General features: G+C 44.2%; 1 protein-coding gene across 2 annotated transcripts in view; it reads right to left on the minus strand.

The window, feature by feature from the left end:
• The window catches only part of GALC (galactosylceramidase), a 56,798-nt gene extending 37,590 nt beyond the window's left edge, over positions 1-19,208 (minus strand). The window contains exons 1-6 of one of the 2 annotated variants that reach the window (XM_038746233.1): positions 18,949-19,208; positions 14,479-14,547; positions 13,642-13,705; positions 8,166-8,279; positions 6,727-6,866; positions 5,739-5,777 (exon numbers count right to left, since the gene is read on the minus strand). In XM_038746233.1, the coding sequence (XP_038602161.1) occupies positions 5,739-5,777; positions 6,727-6,866; positions 8,166-8,279; positions 13,642-13,705; positions 14,479-14,547; positions 18,949-19,203 (681 nt within the window). In that variant the 5' untranslated portion in view covers positions 19,204-19,208. Of the gene's footprint in view, positions 1-5,738; positions 5,778-6,726; positions 6,867-8,165; positions 8,280-8,777; positions 9,035-13,641; positions 13,706-14,478; positions 14,548-18,948 lie in introns of those variants that run through there. The other variant, XM_038746239.1, reaches the window with a different exon arrangement.
• Between the last annotated feature and the right edge of the window lie 339 nt (positions 19,209-19,547).

Consider the following 19,547-nt stretch of genomic DNA (forward strand, 5'->3'; position numbering starts at 1 on the left):
TCCCTCTGCCCACCCGCCAAGCTAGCTCTCTTCCTCCCTTCCAGGCCCTGCTGAGAGCTCACCTCCTCCAGGAGGCCTTCCCAGACTGAGCCCCTTCCTTCCTCTCCCCCTCGTCCCCCTCTCCATCCCCCCATCTTACCTCCTTCCTTTCCCCACAGCACCTGTATATATGTAAATATGTTTGTACATATTTATTACTCTATTTATTTATTTTACTTGTACATATCTATCCTATTTATTTTATTTTGTTAGTATGTTTGGTTTTGTTCTCTGTCTCCCCCTTTTAGACTGTGAACCCACTGTTGGGTAGGGACTGTCTCTATATGTTGCCAATTTGTACTTCCCAAGCGCTTAGTACAGTGCTCTGCACATAGTAAGCGCTCAATAAATACGATTGATGATGATGATGATAACCATGGGGCTGAGTAGATGTATTCATTCAATTCATTCAACTGTATTTATTGAGCACTTACTGTGTGCAAAGCACTGTATTAAGTAAACAAGCAGTGCAGGGCATGGTCCTGGGGCAGACATATTATGTCATAAGCCACACTCAAAATATCCAAAATGGAACCTCATCTTCCCACCTAAATCCTGCCTTCCACCTAACATTCCCATTATCTCACAAGCCCACAGCCTTGCATCATCCTCAACTCATCTCTCATTCAATCCACGTATTCATTCTGTGACCAAATCCTCTCAGTACAACCTTCACAACATTGCTACGACCTGCCCTTTCCTCTCCATCCAGACTGCTACCATGTTAATCCAAGCACTTATCCTACCCTGCCCTGAGCCCTGCATAAGCCTCCTTGCTGGCCTCACTGCCTCCTATCTCTCTTTACTCTAGTCCATACTTCACTTTGCTGCCCCAGTCATTTTTCTACAAAAATATTAAGTCCGTGTTTACCCAATCCTCAAGAACTTCCAGTGGTTGCCCACCCACCTCCGTTATCAAACGTAAACTCCTACCCACAACCCAGCCCACACACTTGACTCCTCTGTTGCAAACTTATTCAAAGTAGTTTGATCTCATCCATATCACGGCCAACTGCCTTCGGCCTGGAACAGGGCCCTCCCTTTTCATATCTTAGACAATTACTCTCCCTACTTTCAAAGCCATATTGAAGGCACACCTCCTCCAATAGGCCTTCCCCAACTAAGCTCTCATTTCCTCTTCTCCCAATCCCTTCTGAGTCACCTTTACATTTGGATCTATAGCCTTTACTTGCCCCTCCCTCAGCCTTACAGCACATATGTACATATCTGTAATTTATTTATATTAATATCTGTATCTCCCTCTATATACTGTAAGCTCACTGTGGACAGGGCAAGTGTCTACCAACTCTGCTATATTGTACTCTCCCAAGTGTTTAGTACAGTGCACTGCAAATAGTAAGTGCTCAATAAATATAATTAACTGATAACTTGGGGTGCACCTACACTGAATTGGGGCTTAGAAACTTGACAACAGTTTAAGTGCCTGAATCCAAGCTGTAAAAATAAGGGGCAGTCAAAGATATAAGGACTTGGGGACGAGGGAAGATTTTTCCCACCTTTCCGGTTAAAAAGGATAATGCATCTTAACTTTCCAGTCTTGAAGAGATGAGCAGCCAGAAATAATAAAATACTCTCACATTCTGGCACACAGCTGATCCACCAATTACCACTTTGGAAACCCTCAAAAATTAAAGTGCACCTCTTAGCTATGCACTCAATCACCTGGTTCTATGGTTCAAACACTCTCTGTTCCCCTGGCCCTCCTCTCAGACAAGGGCTCCTAGCAGAGAAGTGAGCCCTGCAATGCTTCTACCATGGAGCCCCACACATAGATCCTCTGCTCCCCCAGGCAGGGGAAGGGGTCCCAAGCTGCCTCAGCAGTCCTTCCCCCCTACCCCTAATTGTTGTCTAGGTTGAGCTACACACTGTGGGGAAGCTCAGGGATTCAAGCCACTTCGTCATCCCTACGGTCCGAGCTTGGCCCCCACAGCACACAGAGGGGACTCCAAGCTGCCACTGTCATGGAGCTGATGAAGCCTCTCCACTCCCCTGCCCCCCTTCACCTGAGGCACACTCTGATGGCCAGAACCACCACTGTTTTGGAGGGCATCTGTGATGTTCAGTGAGTGCCTCTGTGACAGCACACAGTACACTCCCCCCTGCCCCCCGCCACTCCTTACTAGTCCCAGGGCCCAGCTCCACTGTTTGACTGGCTCCACTGGCCCAGGACCGCTGCCCCCTCCCCACAAATAAACACCCTAACACTGAGGTACCATGAAGTGTTCCCAATTACAGCCCTGGAGCACCCTGACACCTCAGGATACCGAGATTCCTCCGACCCCCAGCCTAACGTAGCTTGGGATTGACCCCAATGCCCTGTGTTTCCCCAATGCCTTGGTATTTTGGGGGTGCCCACTGTCCACCACCAGCCCCAGGCCTCATGGCTCTAAGATGGTGGACTGGGCCATGAGGTGGAGCTCAATGGGCCACTGAAGAGGGAACTAGGGAACTAAGAGTAATGAAAGGGGACCATTGGAGACTGAGGGATGCCAACTTCCTGCTCAAACATCAGCGGTAAGTCATGCAACCTGACAGCCTGAGGACTAATGAGGTTTCACTACCTTGGAAGCATCTTCGAGAGGGCCAAAGGAGGTGACTGTTTCAGCCTGGGGCAGGCTTACGCAAATGAACAGATGTGTTCATTCATTCAATCATATTTATTGAGCACTCACTGTGTGCAGAGCACTGTACTAGTGCTTGGGACAGTACAACATAACAATAAGCAGACACATTCCCTCCCATGATGAGCTTACAGTCTAGAAGGGGAGACAGACATTAATATAAATAAATAAATTACAGATATGTATCTGAATGCTGTGGGGCTGGGAGGAGGGATTAATAAAGGGTGACAAAGAAAGGAATGGGAGAAGAGGAAAAGAAGGCTTAGTCAGGGAAGGTCTCTTGGAGTAGATGTGCCTTCAATAAAGCTTTGAAGGGTGGGAGGGAGAGTAATTGTCTGTTGGATTTGAGGAGGGACCACACATGTAAGCAGAGCCACGCTCAGTAAGCTTGGACCGGAGGCCATGTGCTGAACCCACCTAGTGACTGACTTGACGCGACCTGCTGACTCTGTGGTCTCTCTGCTACACCTCTCTAGGAATAAATCCACTCATACCAAAACTGCATCACAGTTTCATTCATTCATTTCCTCAACAGTATTTACTCTGTGCTTACTGTGTGCAGATCACTTGTACTAGAGACTGAAAGAGTAAGACACAATTCCTAACCTCAGAGAGCTTCCCTCTGCTCCCAGCCTACCCAAGGCTGAACAGCTCCCCTTGGCACCTACCCTCAATCCTGCTCCAGGCCTGCTCTCAGGTTTACCACAAGATCCACCATGCTCCCCACCAACTACCATGTTCACTCCTTTTCCTGTTCGTACCTCTCCTATTTCTGGTGTCCCCAGTCCAAGCCCTGAGCTTCTCTCTCATCTTTCTCTCTTCTACACTGCTATCAGTGTAGAGAGGCAGCGTGGCTCAGTGGAAAGAGCACGGGCTTGGGAGTCAGAGGTCATAGGTTCGAATACCTGCTCTGCCACTTGTCAGCTGTGTGACCTTGGGCAAGCCACTTAACTTCTCTGTGCCTCAGTTACCTCATCTGTAAAATGGGGATTAAAACTGGAAGCCCCCCGTGGGACAACCTGATCACCTTGTAACCTCCCCAGCGCTTAGAACAGTGCTTTGCATATATTAAGCACTTAACAAATACCAGCATTATTATTATTATTATCAAGTCCTGGCTGCAACACTGGCTGCCTAGCTCCTGCAATCTAGTGTCACAGAGGTGCAGTAGATGGGGAAAGGACACAATGTATGAGATGATGCCTTCATTTTTTAAAAAATCCTCTATTTTGTAAGGTTCTATAAATACAAACAAAATATAGGTTGACAGTCTCACAAAATGGTGAAGAACCAAACATTGAAGAAAGCTATTTGTAAGCAGTGTTAAAAAAGAAAGTGTAATCAGAAATGCGCTACGGGGTGCAGATAAATTAGAAAACACTAAACACTTAAGTGCTTAGAGGAACAATAATTAGAAGTCAAGAAATGCTTTGGCATTGCAGTTTTACAAAGACCAATGTAGGCAGGGGTAAAAACTCTCCCTTAGCAACAAAAAATAGTTTCCTAAATTATGGTATAAAACTGGCAATTTATTGCAGTAATAAACCAATTATATCTCCAGTGAGGTAAGAACACTATTTTCCAAATAAGCATAAAGGTTGAGTTAATAATTATGCAAGTGTGAAATGGCTGATCACAAACAGATCTTCTTATGGTGTACATTCCAGAAAGAAACATGCAGTAACATAATGAAGCAAAGGGTGATCAAACAACTTTGACTAAAAAAGTAAAAATGTGTCTGGTTTCCCAGTTCTTGGTTTTAATAACCTACTATCTGGACTCCATGTCTAAATGTTTAGCCACCATTTATGGAAATAAAACCTTTCCCTTTAAGACCTAGAAAAGGGCCAGTCATCTCTGTAAACTAGCAATATCAGATGTAAGATCCTAGAGGAGAAATGAGGTACCACTTACAGCTATCTGTTTTGAATGATGGAATTTCCTTTTGTGCAGGAAGCAATTTCCAGTCTGCCTGCCAGCTTTCTCCTATTCTTTCCTTTTTTTGCAGGTTAGGCATTCAAGTCTTGAGCTGCTAAGCTTGTTTGCCCAGGTGTCATCCCATCACTGTAACTGCTGAGGATTTCTCACTGAGACTATGTGGACCATTCAGAGGATTAAAGCCATAATATAAGGCTTATGCCTTTTTAGAGACCTAAGCACTTATTGCAATTTTGCAAAGACAAAAAAAATTATCTGATTTATCTAATTCTATTCCATCTACCAATTAAATCTCAGCTTTATCACTGCTTTTCAAGATGAAAATGCCCTGCTGAGAGTAAAGAAGGTACTAAGAGGGAGGATGGTGAATGTGTAAATACCCCATTCCTAGTTAGCCACTAATTACTGTCACTGACTAAGTCAGGACTTCCTCTTCTCTGAGAAGATAATGATTGCTTGGCACAGCTGCAAAAGCAAACTTAATTTACCTCCTTTCTTTCCCCACAGCACCTGCATATACGTATATATGTTTGCACATATTTATTACTCTATTTATTTATTTATTTTACTTGTACATACCTATTCTATTTATTTTCTTTTGTTAGTATGTTTGGTTTTGTCTTCCCCTTTTAGACTGTGAGCCCACTGTTGGGTAGGGACTGTCTCTATATGTTGCCAATTTGTACTTCCCAAGCACTTAGTACAGTGCTCTGCACACAGTAAGTGCTCAATAAATACGATTGATTGATTGATTGATTATACTTATTTTGTCACAAAACGTTTTAAAATCTAAAGCTGACAATGACATGGTTGTTTTGTTTCAGGATTGTAATATATTAAATTGTTTATGGTGTTGGTGATCCAAGTTTTTAAAAGTGAGAAATCCAATTCCTCAAAAGCTTTCCAAAGTTACATATGAAAGGCCATGAAACAAACATGAAAAAATCAAGGAAAGAGGTAAAAGATATTTGAAATAGTCCTGAGAATCACATCAGCAGAAGAAGCAACTGTATATGCTACTCCAGAGGATAGTGGCCAAACTGACTCAGTAAATAAGGGGCAGTAAGTGAGTGTTTCAACTGGCAGTAAAGAAATGACTGTGGTAAAAATTCTACAGACCTTAATGTACTGGACGTCAAAGGATCGCTCATTCCAAATCTAAGAGACAAAAAAATGGAGAACAATAAAATGAATAACTTTAAGCCTAAAAATACTAGACCTTTTTCATATAAATTCCACACTACTCATAAACCCCAGCCATCTTCCAGATGTTACAGTGTTTCCTCTTTCCCAAGAAATTGTCACCTTTATGCAACTTCCTCCCTCATGTAAATCATTCAAGGCAAACAAGGAAATGAAATGTATTATTGTCATATATATAAAAATGTTTTAATCAAAAATTTCCAAACCACAGCCAATTCAGGAAAGAATTACATTCTCTGACCTACCTAAGAATATCCTGAAAAACCAACTTTGTTATAATATTGGAAAGCCAACTTTGCAGCAAGCTCTCTAGCCCAGAACAAAGAAAAGCTGAGGGAATCCAGAGTCAGACAGAACAGCCAAATCCTTAACTGAGAGTGGAGGAGCTGGAAGTGCAAGGGACGGGGGAAGAAGCAAGGATGGACCAGTGTAGACCAGTTTTGGCTCCAATGTAATAATATACTTAAGGAGGGCAAGCTTCTTCCTTAAATCCCTTCCCCATAGAGTTACTCTTAGGAAGTGTGAAACACTATGCCTCCCAAAAATTGTCTGAATAAACCTGGTAGGTTACTTAAGACTGCTTCACCAGGACTAAAATGAACTGGTAATAAAGATGAAAAAGTGTTTCTACGTGTCAACAGTGCATGAGGGAAAACTATCACGAAACTATCATAAAACCCTTTAACCACAAATTTAAGTACACTGAAAATCTCAAGTTCAGATTTCAAAAATAAGTTTTGTGAATGGTGGGTGTATCAGATAATAAATGCAATTTACATGACTACCAGAAAGCACCCCCACACTAAGTCCTAGAACCCAGGAAGTGTTAACCGACGAAATACAGGAAAAATGACAGTGGGGTGAAAATTAAAGGTAAAAAGGTGTTGAAAATATTTTTACTAACCCCAACATAATCAATGTCCAAACCATGATACTGTTTAGCACCCAGAATCCAGGCTACAATATAGCTAGCAGTAATATCCGGGAAGTCATAAGGCCAGTTTTCACCCTGCCCTATCCATCCAGGAAATGCCCAGGGTAACCCTGCAGAAAGACAAAGTCAGAGCACCAAGTGCTGAGTGGGCAATTCATCTGTTCCAACTGAAGACCAAAAGCAATGCTCAGTTAATCCCTGGAAGGACATAAATTTGCACCTACTTCTACATAACGTAATGGAATAGTTAACCACCAACAATTTCCTCCAGTTCTATGATGGGAAGATGTCTTAAAATTGTTTACTGTTTTTTGACATGTTTGACATGTTTTTTGACATGTTTTTTGACATACTGTTTTTTGACATGATTCTTAAAACAATCACTTCCCTTGAGGGCCTTTCAATCAATGGTATTCATTGAGTGTTTACTATGTGCAGAGCACTGTACTATGCGCTTGGGAGAGTACTTTCAGCATGTTTAGCAAAAAGATTCAAATTCTGAATTTTAATTCAGACCTAATAAAAGAGTCCTGACTATTCAACATTGCCTTGGAATTGTTTTTGCTGCATAATTTTGGTTCACCGTAAAGAAAATGAGCAGTAAAGACAAACTGCTACTTCAGACAAAGAATACATTTAACCTTTCTACTAAGGTTACTGAAGATGCAATCATGGATTTTAGAATAATGATTTAAGAATACATTTTAGCTTCTTCATAATCAACTTCAATGTAAAAGCACTGTAAATATGTGTTGTAGAGAGTTCCTGATGAAATAAATAGAATTAACTTTCAGCAGATTCTCAACATTTTAAACAATTATTTAAGTGGAAAATCAATGAGTATAGTGAATCAATGTCAGCTCTTGGGTGTGTCTAATATAGTCCCACATTGTTAATAAACTGAAATAATCCCACAAGGAGACCATCATAAATAGTATCAAATGTTGACTACATTTCTAAATAAGGTTATAATTTATAATACCCAGGAATTAAAATAATGCATAGCCTCCACTTTTCACCAGCACAAATACATGGCAACTTGTACTTAACTATACTGTGAAAAGTGCTTTCTCTCCTGGAAATTTCAATTAAAGTGTCAGCTTGTTAATAAACATTATTTGGCTGCCCACAAAACAAGAATGACTCAACTGTTTAAGACTTTTCAATCGATTGTTAGTATTTATATGAGTGCTTACTGTGCACACAGCCCTGTACTAAGAGCTTAGGAGGGTATAATACAACAGAGTTGGTACCCTGAGCATCCAACTGCAAAGCACCATACTAACTGGGAGACTACAACAGAAGCAAAAAGCATCTTCCTGACCTCAAAGATCTTATATTCTAATGCGGCAGACAGACAAAAATCTTTTCTAAGAATTCAGGGAAGAAACAGAACTTCAAATACTTACCAACAAGTGTAATATTGGGGTTCCTCTTCTTTGCTTCCTTCATCAACCACCATTCATAACCTCGGAAATAATTCTCATCACCTTCATAATGCATGTGTGAGGGCTCAGTGCCATCTGAATAGGACAAGAAAAGAAAATACAACATTTTTCTACCCAACTCAGTTCTAACATATATGCACATTCCTTGTTTTTTGTTCAAGTTCTAATGCAGAGGGTTCCAAGAAACTGGATAGGAATACACTCCTGAATAGAAAATGTTCAACTTTAAGCCATCCGAAGGTGAGGGAACAGACTAAATCCATGCTCCACAATCTTCTGCAAGAAACATCTGTGGCACCTCTCCCTCCCAAAACCCTCCTAGACCCAATTGGAACACAAAAGGGCAATTGAGAAAGTTGCTCTCACAGACCAATTCTCACGGTGGGACACAACAAAAAAGAGATCTTGGCCTTAAACACTATGGACTGTTCTAAGTGTATGCATGTACAATACACAAACATAGAGCACCCAAAATTGCAAGATAACCTCTAAGATGTGTCACCAAGGCACAACATTTGGGTCTTGCAAGAACCAAACTCCCAAGACTCAACCCCAGAAGTATGAGATTCACACCTTGCTCAGCACCTGTTTTTTTTCTCTTGGCCAGAGCCAGTCACAGCTGACCACACTTCTGAGAACTGCACACCTCTGAACTATTGCAGTGGTCATCTCATGAATGTTCAAAGGTCTGTCTTGACCAAAGCCTAACACCTTTTAACAAAGATAGGGAAAGTGGTTGTCAGTCTGATATCAAATGGGAGGAAATGACTAGGCTGAAGAGTTGTACATGAGTTTCAGTGATATGGAATGTACCGAAAGAAAAATAATCTAAATTGAACTATATGATGATGGACTCAGAGTTAACAGATTATTTCCCCAAGTTATGCCTGAGTTGTTGTTGATTGTTTTTTTTTTAATCACTGGTTCAGTATGTGACAGCAGCCAAAAAGACAATTCAGACACTGGGCATCATCAAGAAGGGGATAAAAAAAAAAAAAAACAGCCCAATTTTGCAGGTATACACTTAACATTATAACACATCCATATCAGGCATACTATGTGCAGTTCTAAATACTACACATTAGGAAGACATAGAGCTGGAGATCATCATCATCATCATCAATCAATCTATCAATCGTATTTATTGAGCGCTTACTGTGTGCAGAGCACTGTACTAAGTGCTTGGGAAGTACAAATTGGCAACATATAGAGACAGTCCCTACCCAACAGTGGGCTCACAGTCTAAAAGGGGGAGACAGAGAACAAAACCAAACATACTAACAAAATAAAATAAATAGGATAGATATGTACAAGTAAAATAAATAAATAAATAAATAAAGTAATAAATATGTACAAACATATATACATATATACAGGTGCTGTGGGGAAGGGAAGGAGGTAAGAAGGGGGGATGGAGAGGGGGACGAGGGGGAGAGAAAGGAAGGCGCTCAGTCTGGGAAGGCCTCCTGGAGGAGATGGGCTCTCAGCAGGGCCTTGAAGGGAGGAAGAGAGCTAGCTTGGTGGGTGGGCAGAGGGAGGGCATTCCAGGCCCGGGGGATGACGTGGGCCGGGGGTCGATGGCGGGACAGGCGACAACGAGGTACGGTGAGGAGATTAGTGGCGGAGGAGCGGAGGGTGTGGGCTGGGCTGTAGAAGGAGAGAAGGGAGGTGAGGTAGGAGGGGGCAAGGTGATGGAGAGCCTTGAAGCCCAGGGTGAGGAGTTTCTGCCTGATGCGCAGATTGATTGGTAGCCACTGGAGATTTTTGAGGAGGGGAGTAATATGCCCAGAGCGTTTCTGGACAAAGATAATCCGGGCAGCAGCATGAAGTATGGATTGAAGTGGAGAGAGACACGAGGAGATGGAGATGGTGCAGAGATGGGCAAACAAGATGATCAGGTAAATGCAGAAGTTAAGATCTTTCAATCAGGAAAGAGGCAAGCTGGAAGGTGACAAGAGATCATTTCCCTTCCCTGCCCTTCCTTCATCATCATCAGCTATGCACTTGAACTGTACTCCTTAAGCACTTTATAATCAGCCCAAAGTACTTCTACACAACCTTATACTCTGCCTTTTCCCCCTAATTGTAATTTTTTCCAATGGCTGTTTCCCACTCTAAACTATAAGCTCCTTGTGGGCAGAGCTCACATCTACCAACTCTACTGTGCTGTACTTTTCCCAAATGCTGTGTGCTGTGTTCAGAACACAGTAAGACCTCAATAAATACCATTGAGCGATTTAGCCATGCATGACTTAGCTTGGGAGTCAGAGGACCTGGATTCTATCCCCAAATCTACCACTTGCCTGTGGGCAAATCATTTAATGTGTTTGGGTCTCATTTTACTCATCTGTAAAATAGAGATTCAATATTATTCTCCATCCTATTTACACTGTGGGTCAGGGACTTTGTCCTCTCTGCTCATTTGTATCTACTCCAATGCTTAATTTAGTGCTTGGCAGATAGTAAGTGCTTAGCATTCATTCATTCATTCATTCAAGTGTATTTATTGAGTGCTTAATGTATGCAGAGCACTGCGCTAAGCACTTGCGAAAGTACAATACAACAATAAACAGTGACATTCCCTGGCCACAATGAGCTCACAATCCAGAGTGGAGAGACAGACAAAAATACAAATAAATTCATTCATTCATTCAATCGTATTTATTGAGCACTTAATGCGTGCAGAGCACTGTACTAAGCGCTTGGGAAGTACAAGTTGGCAACATATAGAGACGGTCCCTACCCAACAGCAGGCTCACAGTCTAGAAGGGGGAGACAGACAACAAAACATATTAACAAAATAAAATAAATAGAATAAATATGCACAAGTAAAATAGAGTAATAAATACGTACAAACATATATACATATATACAGGTGCTGTGGGGAGGGGAAGGAGGTAAGGCAGGGGGGATGGGGAGGGGGAGGAGGGAGAGAAGGAAGGAGGGGGCTCAGTCTGGGAAGGCCTCCTGGAGGAGGTGAGCTCTCAGTAGGGCTTTGAAGGCAGAATAAAATGGCAGATATGTACATAAGTGCTTTGGGGCTGAGGCAGGGCGGGGAGAGCAAAGGGAACAAGCCAGGGCGATGCAGAAGGGAGTGGGAGACGAGGAAAAGTGGGGCTTAGTCTGGGAAGGCCTCTTGGAGGAAGAAATGCCTTCAATAAGGATTTGAAGCAATTATCATTAACGCCTTCTAACTAGACTAAGACTAACTACAAGCTAGTGCCTGGACAAGAGAGTCCATGGTTAAGAACAAAAGGGTCAGAATGCCCTTACAATTCTACTGGGAAATCCACAGCATAAAAATTTAGATGGGGTGAGAGCTTCCAAAGTGGAAGCTCTTCTAATTCCAAGGCCTCTCCAACCCAAATCCATTCACATTGGCTCCAGCTGGCACTGAGTCTTTTCTGATGCCCAGAAGGGCCAATTCAGCCCCAACCACCCAACTCTGTCAGAGCTGAGATATAAAAGATCAGGATAATCTAGGTTAAAAAAAAAAGGTCTCTGAAAGTGATACATGAAAAAAAATAATAATAATAAGGCTGTGTAATAGCCTGAAAGAATTCAGGTCTCCCCCTAAGAGGCTTAACCTATGCTCAGGAGATAGTCAATCATATTTATTGAGTGCTTACTGTGTGCAGAGCACAGTATAAAGCATTTGGGAGAGTACAATGTAACACTATAACAGACGTATTCCCTGCCCAGATAGTATACATAGATAGAACCTATTCTTTTCTGTTGCAGTCAATTGAATGATTTACCAATAGAATGAGTCCCACTTTACTTCTTATTTCAAGTAATGAAAGGCTTTAAACAACCAAATACAAAATGTTGCACCAATTTAAAACAAAAAATGTAAGTGCAAAAGAACCATTTTATTCTTTAAAAAAACTGATCAATGGCATTTATTGAGCACTTACTGTGCACAGAGCACTGTACTAAGCACTTGGGAGAGTACAATATAGCAGAGTTGGTAAGCACATTCCCTGCCCACAATGAGCTAGTTGAAATCAGTGGTTACTTTGACCTGTAAAATTTCATTCCTAAAGCCTAATTTCTTCACTTTTCAACCTTTGAGTCTTTATGTTCATTCATTCATTCAACCGTATTTATTGAGCGCTTACTGTGTGCAGAGCACTGTACTTAGCATTTGGGAAGTACAAATCAGCAACATATAGAGACCGTCCCTAACCCAACCCTACCGGGGCCGCCGCGAGGGGCAAGGACCACAGCCGAGGAGGCAAGTGGGTGATTCATTCTTCAATCATATTTATTGAGCGCTTACTGTGTGCAGAGCACTGGACTAAGCACTTGGAAAGTACAATTCAGTAACAGATAGAGACGGTCCCTACCAATGGGCTCACAGTCTAGAAGGGGGAGACAGACAACAAAATAAAACAAGTAGACAGCTGTCAATGCCATTAAAATAAACAGAATTATAAAATTATAGATATATAATAATGATGGTATTTGTTAAGCGCTTACTATGTGCAAAGCATTGTTCTAAGCACTGATACACACCTATAAGTATATATATACATATGGGGCCCGGCGGGGGAGGGGAGGCGGAAGGGGCGCCGTGAGCATCATCCCCCCCCGCCCCCGTCCCCAGCTCACCTTGTACTGGACCCCAACCTTGTCCTTCAAGGTGCAGATCACCAGGTAGACACCGCCGGGGAGGCTTCTAGGGCCGCTCCGCCTGCAGCCTCCAGGCCGAGGCAACGCCTTGTCCATCTGGTGGCCCAGGAACAGCACGGTCTGGGTGCCTCGGCCCCAGTGCCTCAGCCCGAAAGCTACCGATTCACCACCTCCACATCACACTGGAGCTTCATGACGGCCTCCTCGGCGGTGGCGGCCGGGGCCCCCTCAGCCTCCTGCTTTCAAAGCGGCCCCTTCCCACCCCTTCCCGCCACCACCGCCCCGCTCAGGCCCGCACATTGACTGCTTCTAATTACTCCAAATGTTAATTGATGCTTTTACATGAAAAAATTCAACATCTGTCAAAGTCTAAAAAACAGAAAGAGGGGGAAAAAGGGTGTGGGGGAGGTGGAGAGAAAAGGGAGATTGTCTAGCCATGTTGTAATAATAACAATAATAATAATTGTGGTATTTGTTAAGCACTTACCCTGTGCCCTGCAATGTACTAAGTGCTGAGGTGGATATAGGCAAATGAGGTTGGACCCAGTCCCTGAACCACATGAGGCTCACAGCCTTAATCCTCATTTAACAGATGAGGTAACAGACACCCAGAAGTTAAGTTACTTGCCCAACAGTCAAGAGGTGAATCAGAATTAGAACTCAGGTCCTTTTTACTCCCAGACCCATACTCTATCCACTAGGCCATACTGTTGAATCAGTAATATGAAACCAACTATGTGCAGGATGGCCTATGAGGTGCTAAGTGTAGCCTGAGAAACCATCAATCCCCACCAATTCCTACCTGTTGTCTGCCCATCTCCGCCTATTTCAACTTTCAGGATATGCAAGGAGGCACCAAAGTTTGGCTAGGGAAAAGAATTAAACAGAAATTATACAATGCTTAGTTTAAGTAGGTCAAGGTCCTACTTATAAACAAATATGCCCTTGCTCAACAGATTAAAAACAGCAATAACTACCAAAAAAAAACCAGGCAGTGAAGTTAAATGATTGACTATCTGCTGGAGGAAAAGCCCAAGATGTATAGACAGAATTATCATTTAATGCCAAAGGGGATTTGTCACAGGGACTTTGAAGCCTAGGGGGAACCAACTGGAGTCTAGAGGACCTCAACTGCTCTAGTGTACATGTGAGGAAGGCCTGGAGAAGTCATCCATTTTTAGAGCCAAGGTGAATACTAGATGCTTGTTCTGCCACAGGCTTTGAGCATGGGTGTTGGGAGCCTATGCAGTAGATAATTATGGAACTGCTTCGTAGTAAATTTATAAAATCTTTTAAATGTCCTACTGCTCAAATACACCATGCCTTCAGCAAGATGGTGGTTTTGAACAAACAGGTACCCTACAAAATAATAATAGCATTTATTCAGGGCTTACTGTGCGAAGAGCACTGTGCAAAGTACTGGGAAAGAATATTCAGATGGGAATAAGACAGGGACTGTGTCCCCCGCCGCATCGAGGGGCTCATAATCCATGAATATAGGAGGAGCTCAGGAATGGAGACAGACGCATCGAGAGCAGTGAAACCATAAAACACTAAAATGGCAAAAGATAAGGAAAAATACACAACACAGGCTTAAATACCGGTTGGGTTAGGTTTTTTTTAACCAAAAGGAATTTACCTTAAATAAATAGTCCAAGATTTGGGAGCGATATGGCTCAGGGTAATTCACTAGAAGTCGAGAAGTTGCCTGAAAAAAAAATGATGGAAGGACGTGAGCAGATAGATTTAATACAACCTTGTAAGCAAAAAGATATCCAACAACTTACTCTTAACCCAATACCAACATCTGACCATAACTGGCCTGCCTAAAACAGTACAGATGATGCCAAGGAAAGGAAAAGATTTCCCCCATATTACAGTCTTTGCACTTAGTAAAGCCCTTAGTACAGTGCTCTGCACACAGTAGATGCTCAATAAATACAACTGAATGTTTTTTTTTCTGTTGCTAAGTTATGTCCCCTGTTGTGATAAAATGCGGGCTTTAAACAACAGTACTCTCCCAACCACTCAGAAAGTAGCAGAAGCAGTAGTCTGGCACCAAGGGTTGCCAGTCTGGCCTCTCCTTTTACTTCTCTCCCCTATCATTGCCCTCACTATTTTTTGAGTGCTCACGGGATTCATGAGCCAGCACTAGATGCTGAAAAGCCCAAGCTAGTTTTGGTGCTGCCAGTTCAGAAGCCACAGTAGGGTTGGAAGGGGGAAAGTATGAAAGCACTTAGTAGTGCTTTCACTAGCAGTTTTCACTACTGTCATTTAAAAATAAAAATTGAATGTGCAAACATCGGGCATCACATTAGGGAATCAATGCATTATGGCTTAGTGGACAGATCATAGACTTGGGAATCAGAGATCATGGGTTCTAATCCCGGCTCCACCACTTGTCACCTGTGTGACCTTGGGCAAGCTACATAACTTCTCTGTGCCTCAGTTACCTCATCTATAAAATGGGAATTGAGAGTGTGAGCCCCATGTGGGCAACCTGATTACCTTGTATCTAGCTGATTACCTTGTACCATGATACCTGTTACCTTGTACCCCAGCAATTAGAACAGTGCATGGCACATAGTAAGTGCTTAACAAATACCATAGTTATTATTATTGCAACAAGCTGCAGAAACACTGGTTTCCCTTGCTCCAGTGGCTTTAGAAAATAAAATTAATAATACTAAAAATCATAATTGTGATATTTGTTAAGTGCTTAATATGTGGCAACCATTTTACTAAGCACCGGAGTGAGTGACCGGACTCTTCTGGGTCCGTGGAAGTGGAATTTATCCCAGAATCTTTTACTCCTTGGTCCTTGCCCATCCCTGCTCCACTCGCCTTACTCCCCCGCCACCCTTGGGTGCCAAGGCTTTAGCAGTAGCAGTCCTGGAATCAGTCCCCGGAGCCACCCTCCACCCAGACCCTTTGCAAACTCTTCGTTCTCCTTTGTGGCTGACTGAGGTCATCGTTGCCCCCAGATTGCCTCAGCCTCTGATTCAGTAGCTACCTGTCTGCCCTTCAATTTCTTCTCACACCTCGTAACTCAGATGAGAAGCAGCGTGGCTCAGTGGAAAGAGCCCGGGCTTTGGAGTCAGAGGTCATGGGTTCAAATCCCAGCTCCGCCAATTGTCAGCTGTGTGACTTTGGGCAAGTCACTTGACTTCTCTGGGCCTCAGTTACCTCACCTGTCAAATGGGGATTAAGACTGTGAGCTCCCCGTGGGACAACAACCTAATCACCTTGTAACCTCCCCAGCGCTTAGAACAGTGCTTTGCACATAGTAAGCATTTAATAAATGGCATTACTATTATTATTATTATTATACAGGATCATTAGGTAAGACATAGTTCCCCATCCTTCATGGTGCTCACAAACTAAGGGAGAGAGCGAACAGGTATTTAGAGCCCATTTTATATATTAGAAAAGCAAGTACAATAGAAATTCCATAATTCCATAGACGGTTTCTGATCTTCCCATGCCTCATGCCGGGGGTTTGTGTCTGGGGGGATGGGAAGGTATCACAGTTCACTGGACCAAAGCAATTGTCCGGTACTTTTCATAGATGAACTGATATTCCACTGAGCAGCATGGCTCAGTGGAAAGAGCATGGGCTTTGGAGTCAGAGGTCATGGGTTCAAATCTCAGCACCGCCAATTGTCAGCTGTGTGACTTTGGGCAGGTCACTTAACTTCTCTGTGCCTCAGTTACCTCATCTGTAAAATGGGGATTAAAACTGTGAGCCACCCATGGAACAACCTGATCACCTTGTAACCTTCCCAGCAGTTAGAACAGTGCTTTGCACATAGTAATTGCTTTACAAATACCATTATTATTATTATTATTCTTTCTCCAGGAATAGTGGCTTTCATTTGAACCTTCCATTTCCTTCCCTCCCAGTATGTTCTAGTAGAGAAGCAGTGAGGTCTAGGGAGTCATAGGGTCTGGGTTCTAATCCCAGCTCCACCACTTATCATAATAATAATTACGGTACTTGTTAAGCACATATTATGTGCAAGGATCAGTACCTTAATCCTCATTTTCCACTAACCTCCTCACTATACCTCGATCTTGCCTGTCCTGCTATCGACCCCCAGCCCATGTCCTCACCCTGGCCTGGAATGCCCTCCCTCCACACATCCCGCCAAGCTAGCTCTCTTCCTCCCTTCATAGCCCTACTGAGAGCTCACCTCCTACTAGAGGCCTTCCCAGACTGAGCCCCCTTTTTCCTCTCCTCCTCCCCATCCCCCCGCCCTACCTCCTTCCCCTCCCCACAGCACCTGTATATATGTTTGTACAGATTTATTACTCTATTTATTTTACTTGTACATACTATTCTATTTATTTTGTTAATGATGTGCATCTTGCTTTATTTCTATTTGTTCTGATGACTTGACACCTGTCCACATGTTTTGTTTTGTTGTCTGTCTCCCCCTTCTAAACTGTGAGCCCATTATTGGGTAGGGACCGTCTCTCTATGTTGCCAACTTGTACTTCCCAAGCACTTAGTACAGTGCTCTGCACACTGTAAGCGCTCAATAAATACAATTTAATGAATCTTCCAAAGAAGAAGGCCCAGAGAAGTGAAGTGACTTACCCAAGGTCACACAGCAGATAAGTAGCAGAGAAGGCAATAGAACCCATGACCTTGTGACTCCCAGGGCAGTGCTCTATCCACTACACTATACTGCATCTCTGCAGTGTGACCTTGGGCGAGTCACTTTACTTCTCTATGCCTTAGTTTTACCCTCTGTAAAATGGGAATTAATGATAATAATAATAATGCTGGTATTTGTTAAGTGCTTACTATGTGCAATGCACTGTTCTAAGCGCTGGGAGGGGACACAAGGTGATCAGATTGTCCCACGTGGGGCTCACAGTCAATCCCCATTTTACAGATGAGGTAACTGAGGCACAGAGAAGTGGCTTGCCCAAGGTCACACAGCTGACAAGTGGCGGAGCCGGGATTGGAACCCATGACCTCTGACTCCCAAGCCCGGGATCTTTCCACTGAACCACGCCACATTTAGCCCGTGAGCCCCACGTGGACAGAGACTATGTCAATCAATCAATCAATCGTATTTATTGAGCACTTACTGTGTGCAGAGCACTGTACTAAGCGCTTGGGAAGTACAAGTTGGCAACATATAGAGACAGCCCCTACCCAACAGTGGGCTCACAGTCTAATGTCCAGTCTACCTTGTATTTCTCCCCGCACTTGGCCCTGCGCTGGACACACAGTATGCGCTTAACAAATACCATCACCACCAACAATGAATCAATCCAGTGGTCTTTATTTAGCGCTCCCTATATACGCTGAGCACTGTCCTAAGCATTTGGGGGAGTACAACGAAAGAGAAGTAGCAGACCCGTTCCCGCTAGACGGGCAGGCGTAGGGCATATTGCAGAGAGACCTCGGGTAAATAGATATATAAATAATGATGGCATTTATTAAGCGTTTACTATGTGCAAAGCACCGTTCTAAGCGCTGGGGAGGTAACAAGGTGATCAGGTTGTCCCATGGGGGGCTCACAGTCTTAATCCCCATTTTACAGATGAGGTAACTGAGGCACCGAGAAGTTAAGCCCCTTCGGGGAAGCAGCGCGGCTCAACGGAAAGAGCACGGCCTTTGGAGTCAGAGGTCATGGGTTCAAATCCCGGCTCCGCCACTTGTCAGCTGTGTGACTTTGGGCAAGTCACTTCACTTCTCTGGGCCTCGGTTACCTCCTCTGTAAAATGGGGATGAAGACGGTGAGGCCCCCTTGGGACCACTTGATCACCTTGTAACCTCCCCATCATCATCAATCGTATTTATTGAGCGCTTACTATGTGCAGAGCACTGTACTAAGCGCTTGGGAAGTACAAATTGGCAACATATAGAGACAGTCCCTACCCAACAGCGGGCCCACAGTCTCGCTTAGAACAGTGCCTTGCACATAGTAAGCGCTTAATAAATGCCATTATTATTATTATTATTATTAAGTGACTTGCCCAAAGTCACACGGCTGACAACTGGCGGCGGGATTGGAACTCCTGATCTCTGACTCCAAAGCCCGTGCTCTAGGGTGGCCGGGCCTGCTCCCTCCCGTCGCTTCCCCGCACTCACCCCTCCGCCGCTGAGCCCCCCGATCCCGTCGAACTCCCGGGCGAGGCCGGCCGCGTCGTCCAGCACGTAGCCGGGGCCGGGGGCTGCCGGGCCTGGGCAGGCGCAGCCCAAGAGGAGCAGCGGGCCGAGCCACGGGGAGGCCGGCGGGGTCGCCATGGGCAGCGGGCAGCGCGGGGTCCGCCGGCCCCCGGACACTGTCTGGGTCACAATACCGCGCAGCCGCCGCGCACCTGACTCACGGGGGCGGGTGGTCATAGGCCGCCAAGCCCGCCTCAGGCCGGCCCCGGCCAAGAGGGGCGGGCGGCCTCGGGAAAGAGGCGGGAGGCCTCGCGGAAGAGGGATGGCCTCAGAGAAGGGGCGTGGAGAAGAGAAGCCCCGTGGCCCAGTGGAAAGAGCCCGGGCTTTGGAGTCAGAGGTCATGGGTTCAAATCCCGCCGCCGCCAGCTGTGGCCAAGTCACTTCACTTCTCTGGGCCTCAGTTACCTCATCTGTAAAAATGGGGATTAAGACTGTGAGCCCCCCCGTGGGCCAAACTGATCACCTTGTAGTCTCCCCAGTGCTTTGCACATAGTAAGTGCTTAATAAATGCCCTTTATTAT

The sequence above is a fragment of the Tachyglossus aculeatus genome, chromosome 1 (assembly GCF_015852505.1).
Source record: "Tachyglossus aculeatus isolate mTacAcu1 chromosome 1, mTacAcu1.pri, whole genome shotgun sequence".
In the NCBI taxonomy this organism is placed as follows: Eukaryota; Metazoa; Chordata; class Mammalia; order Monotremata; family Tachyglossidae; genus Tachyglossus; species Tachyglossus aculeatus.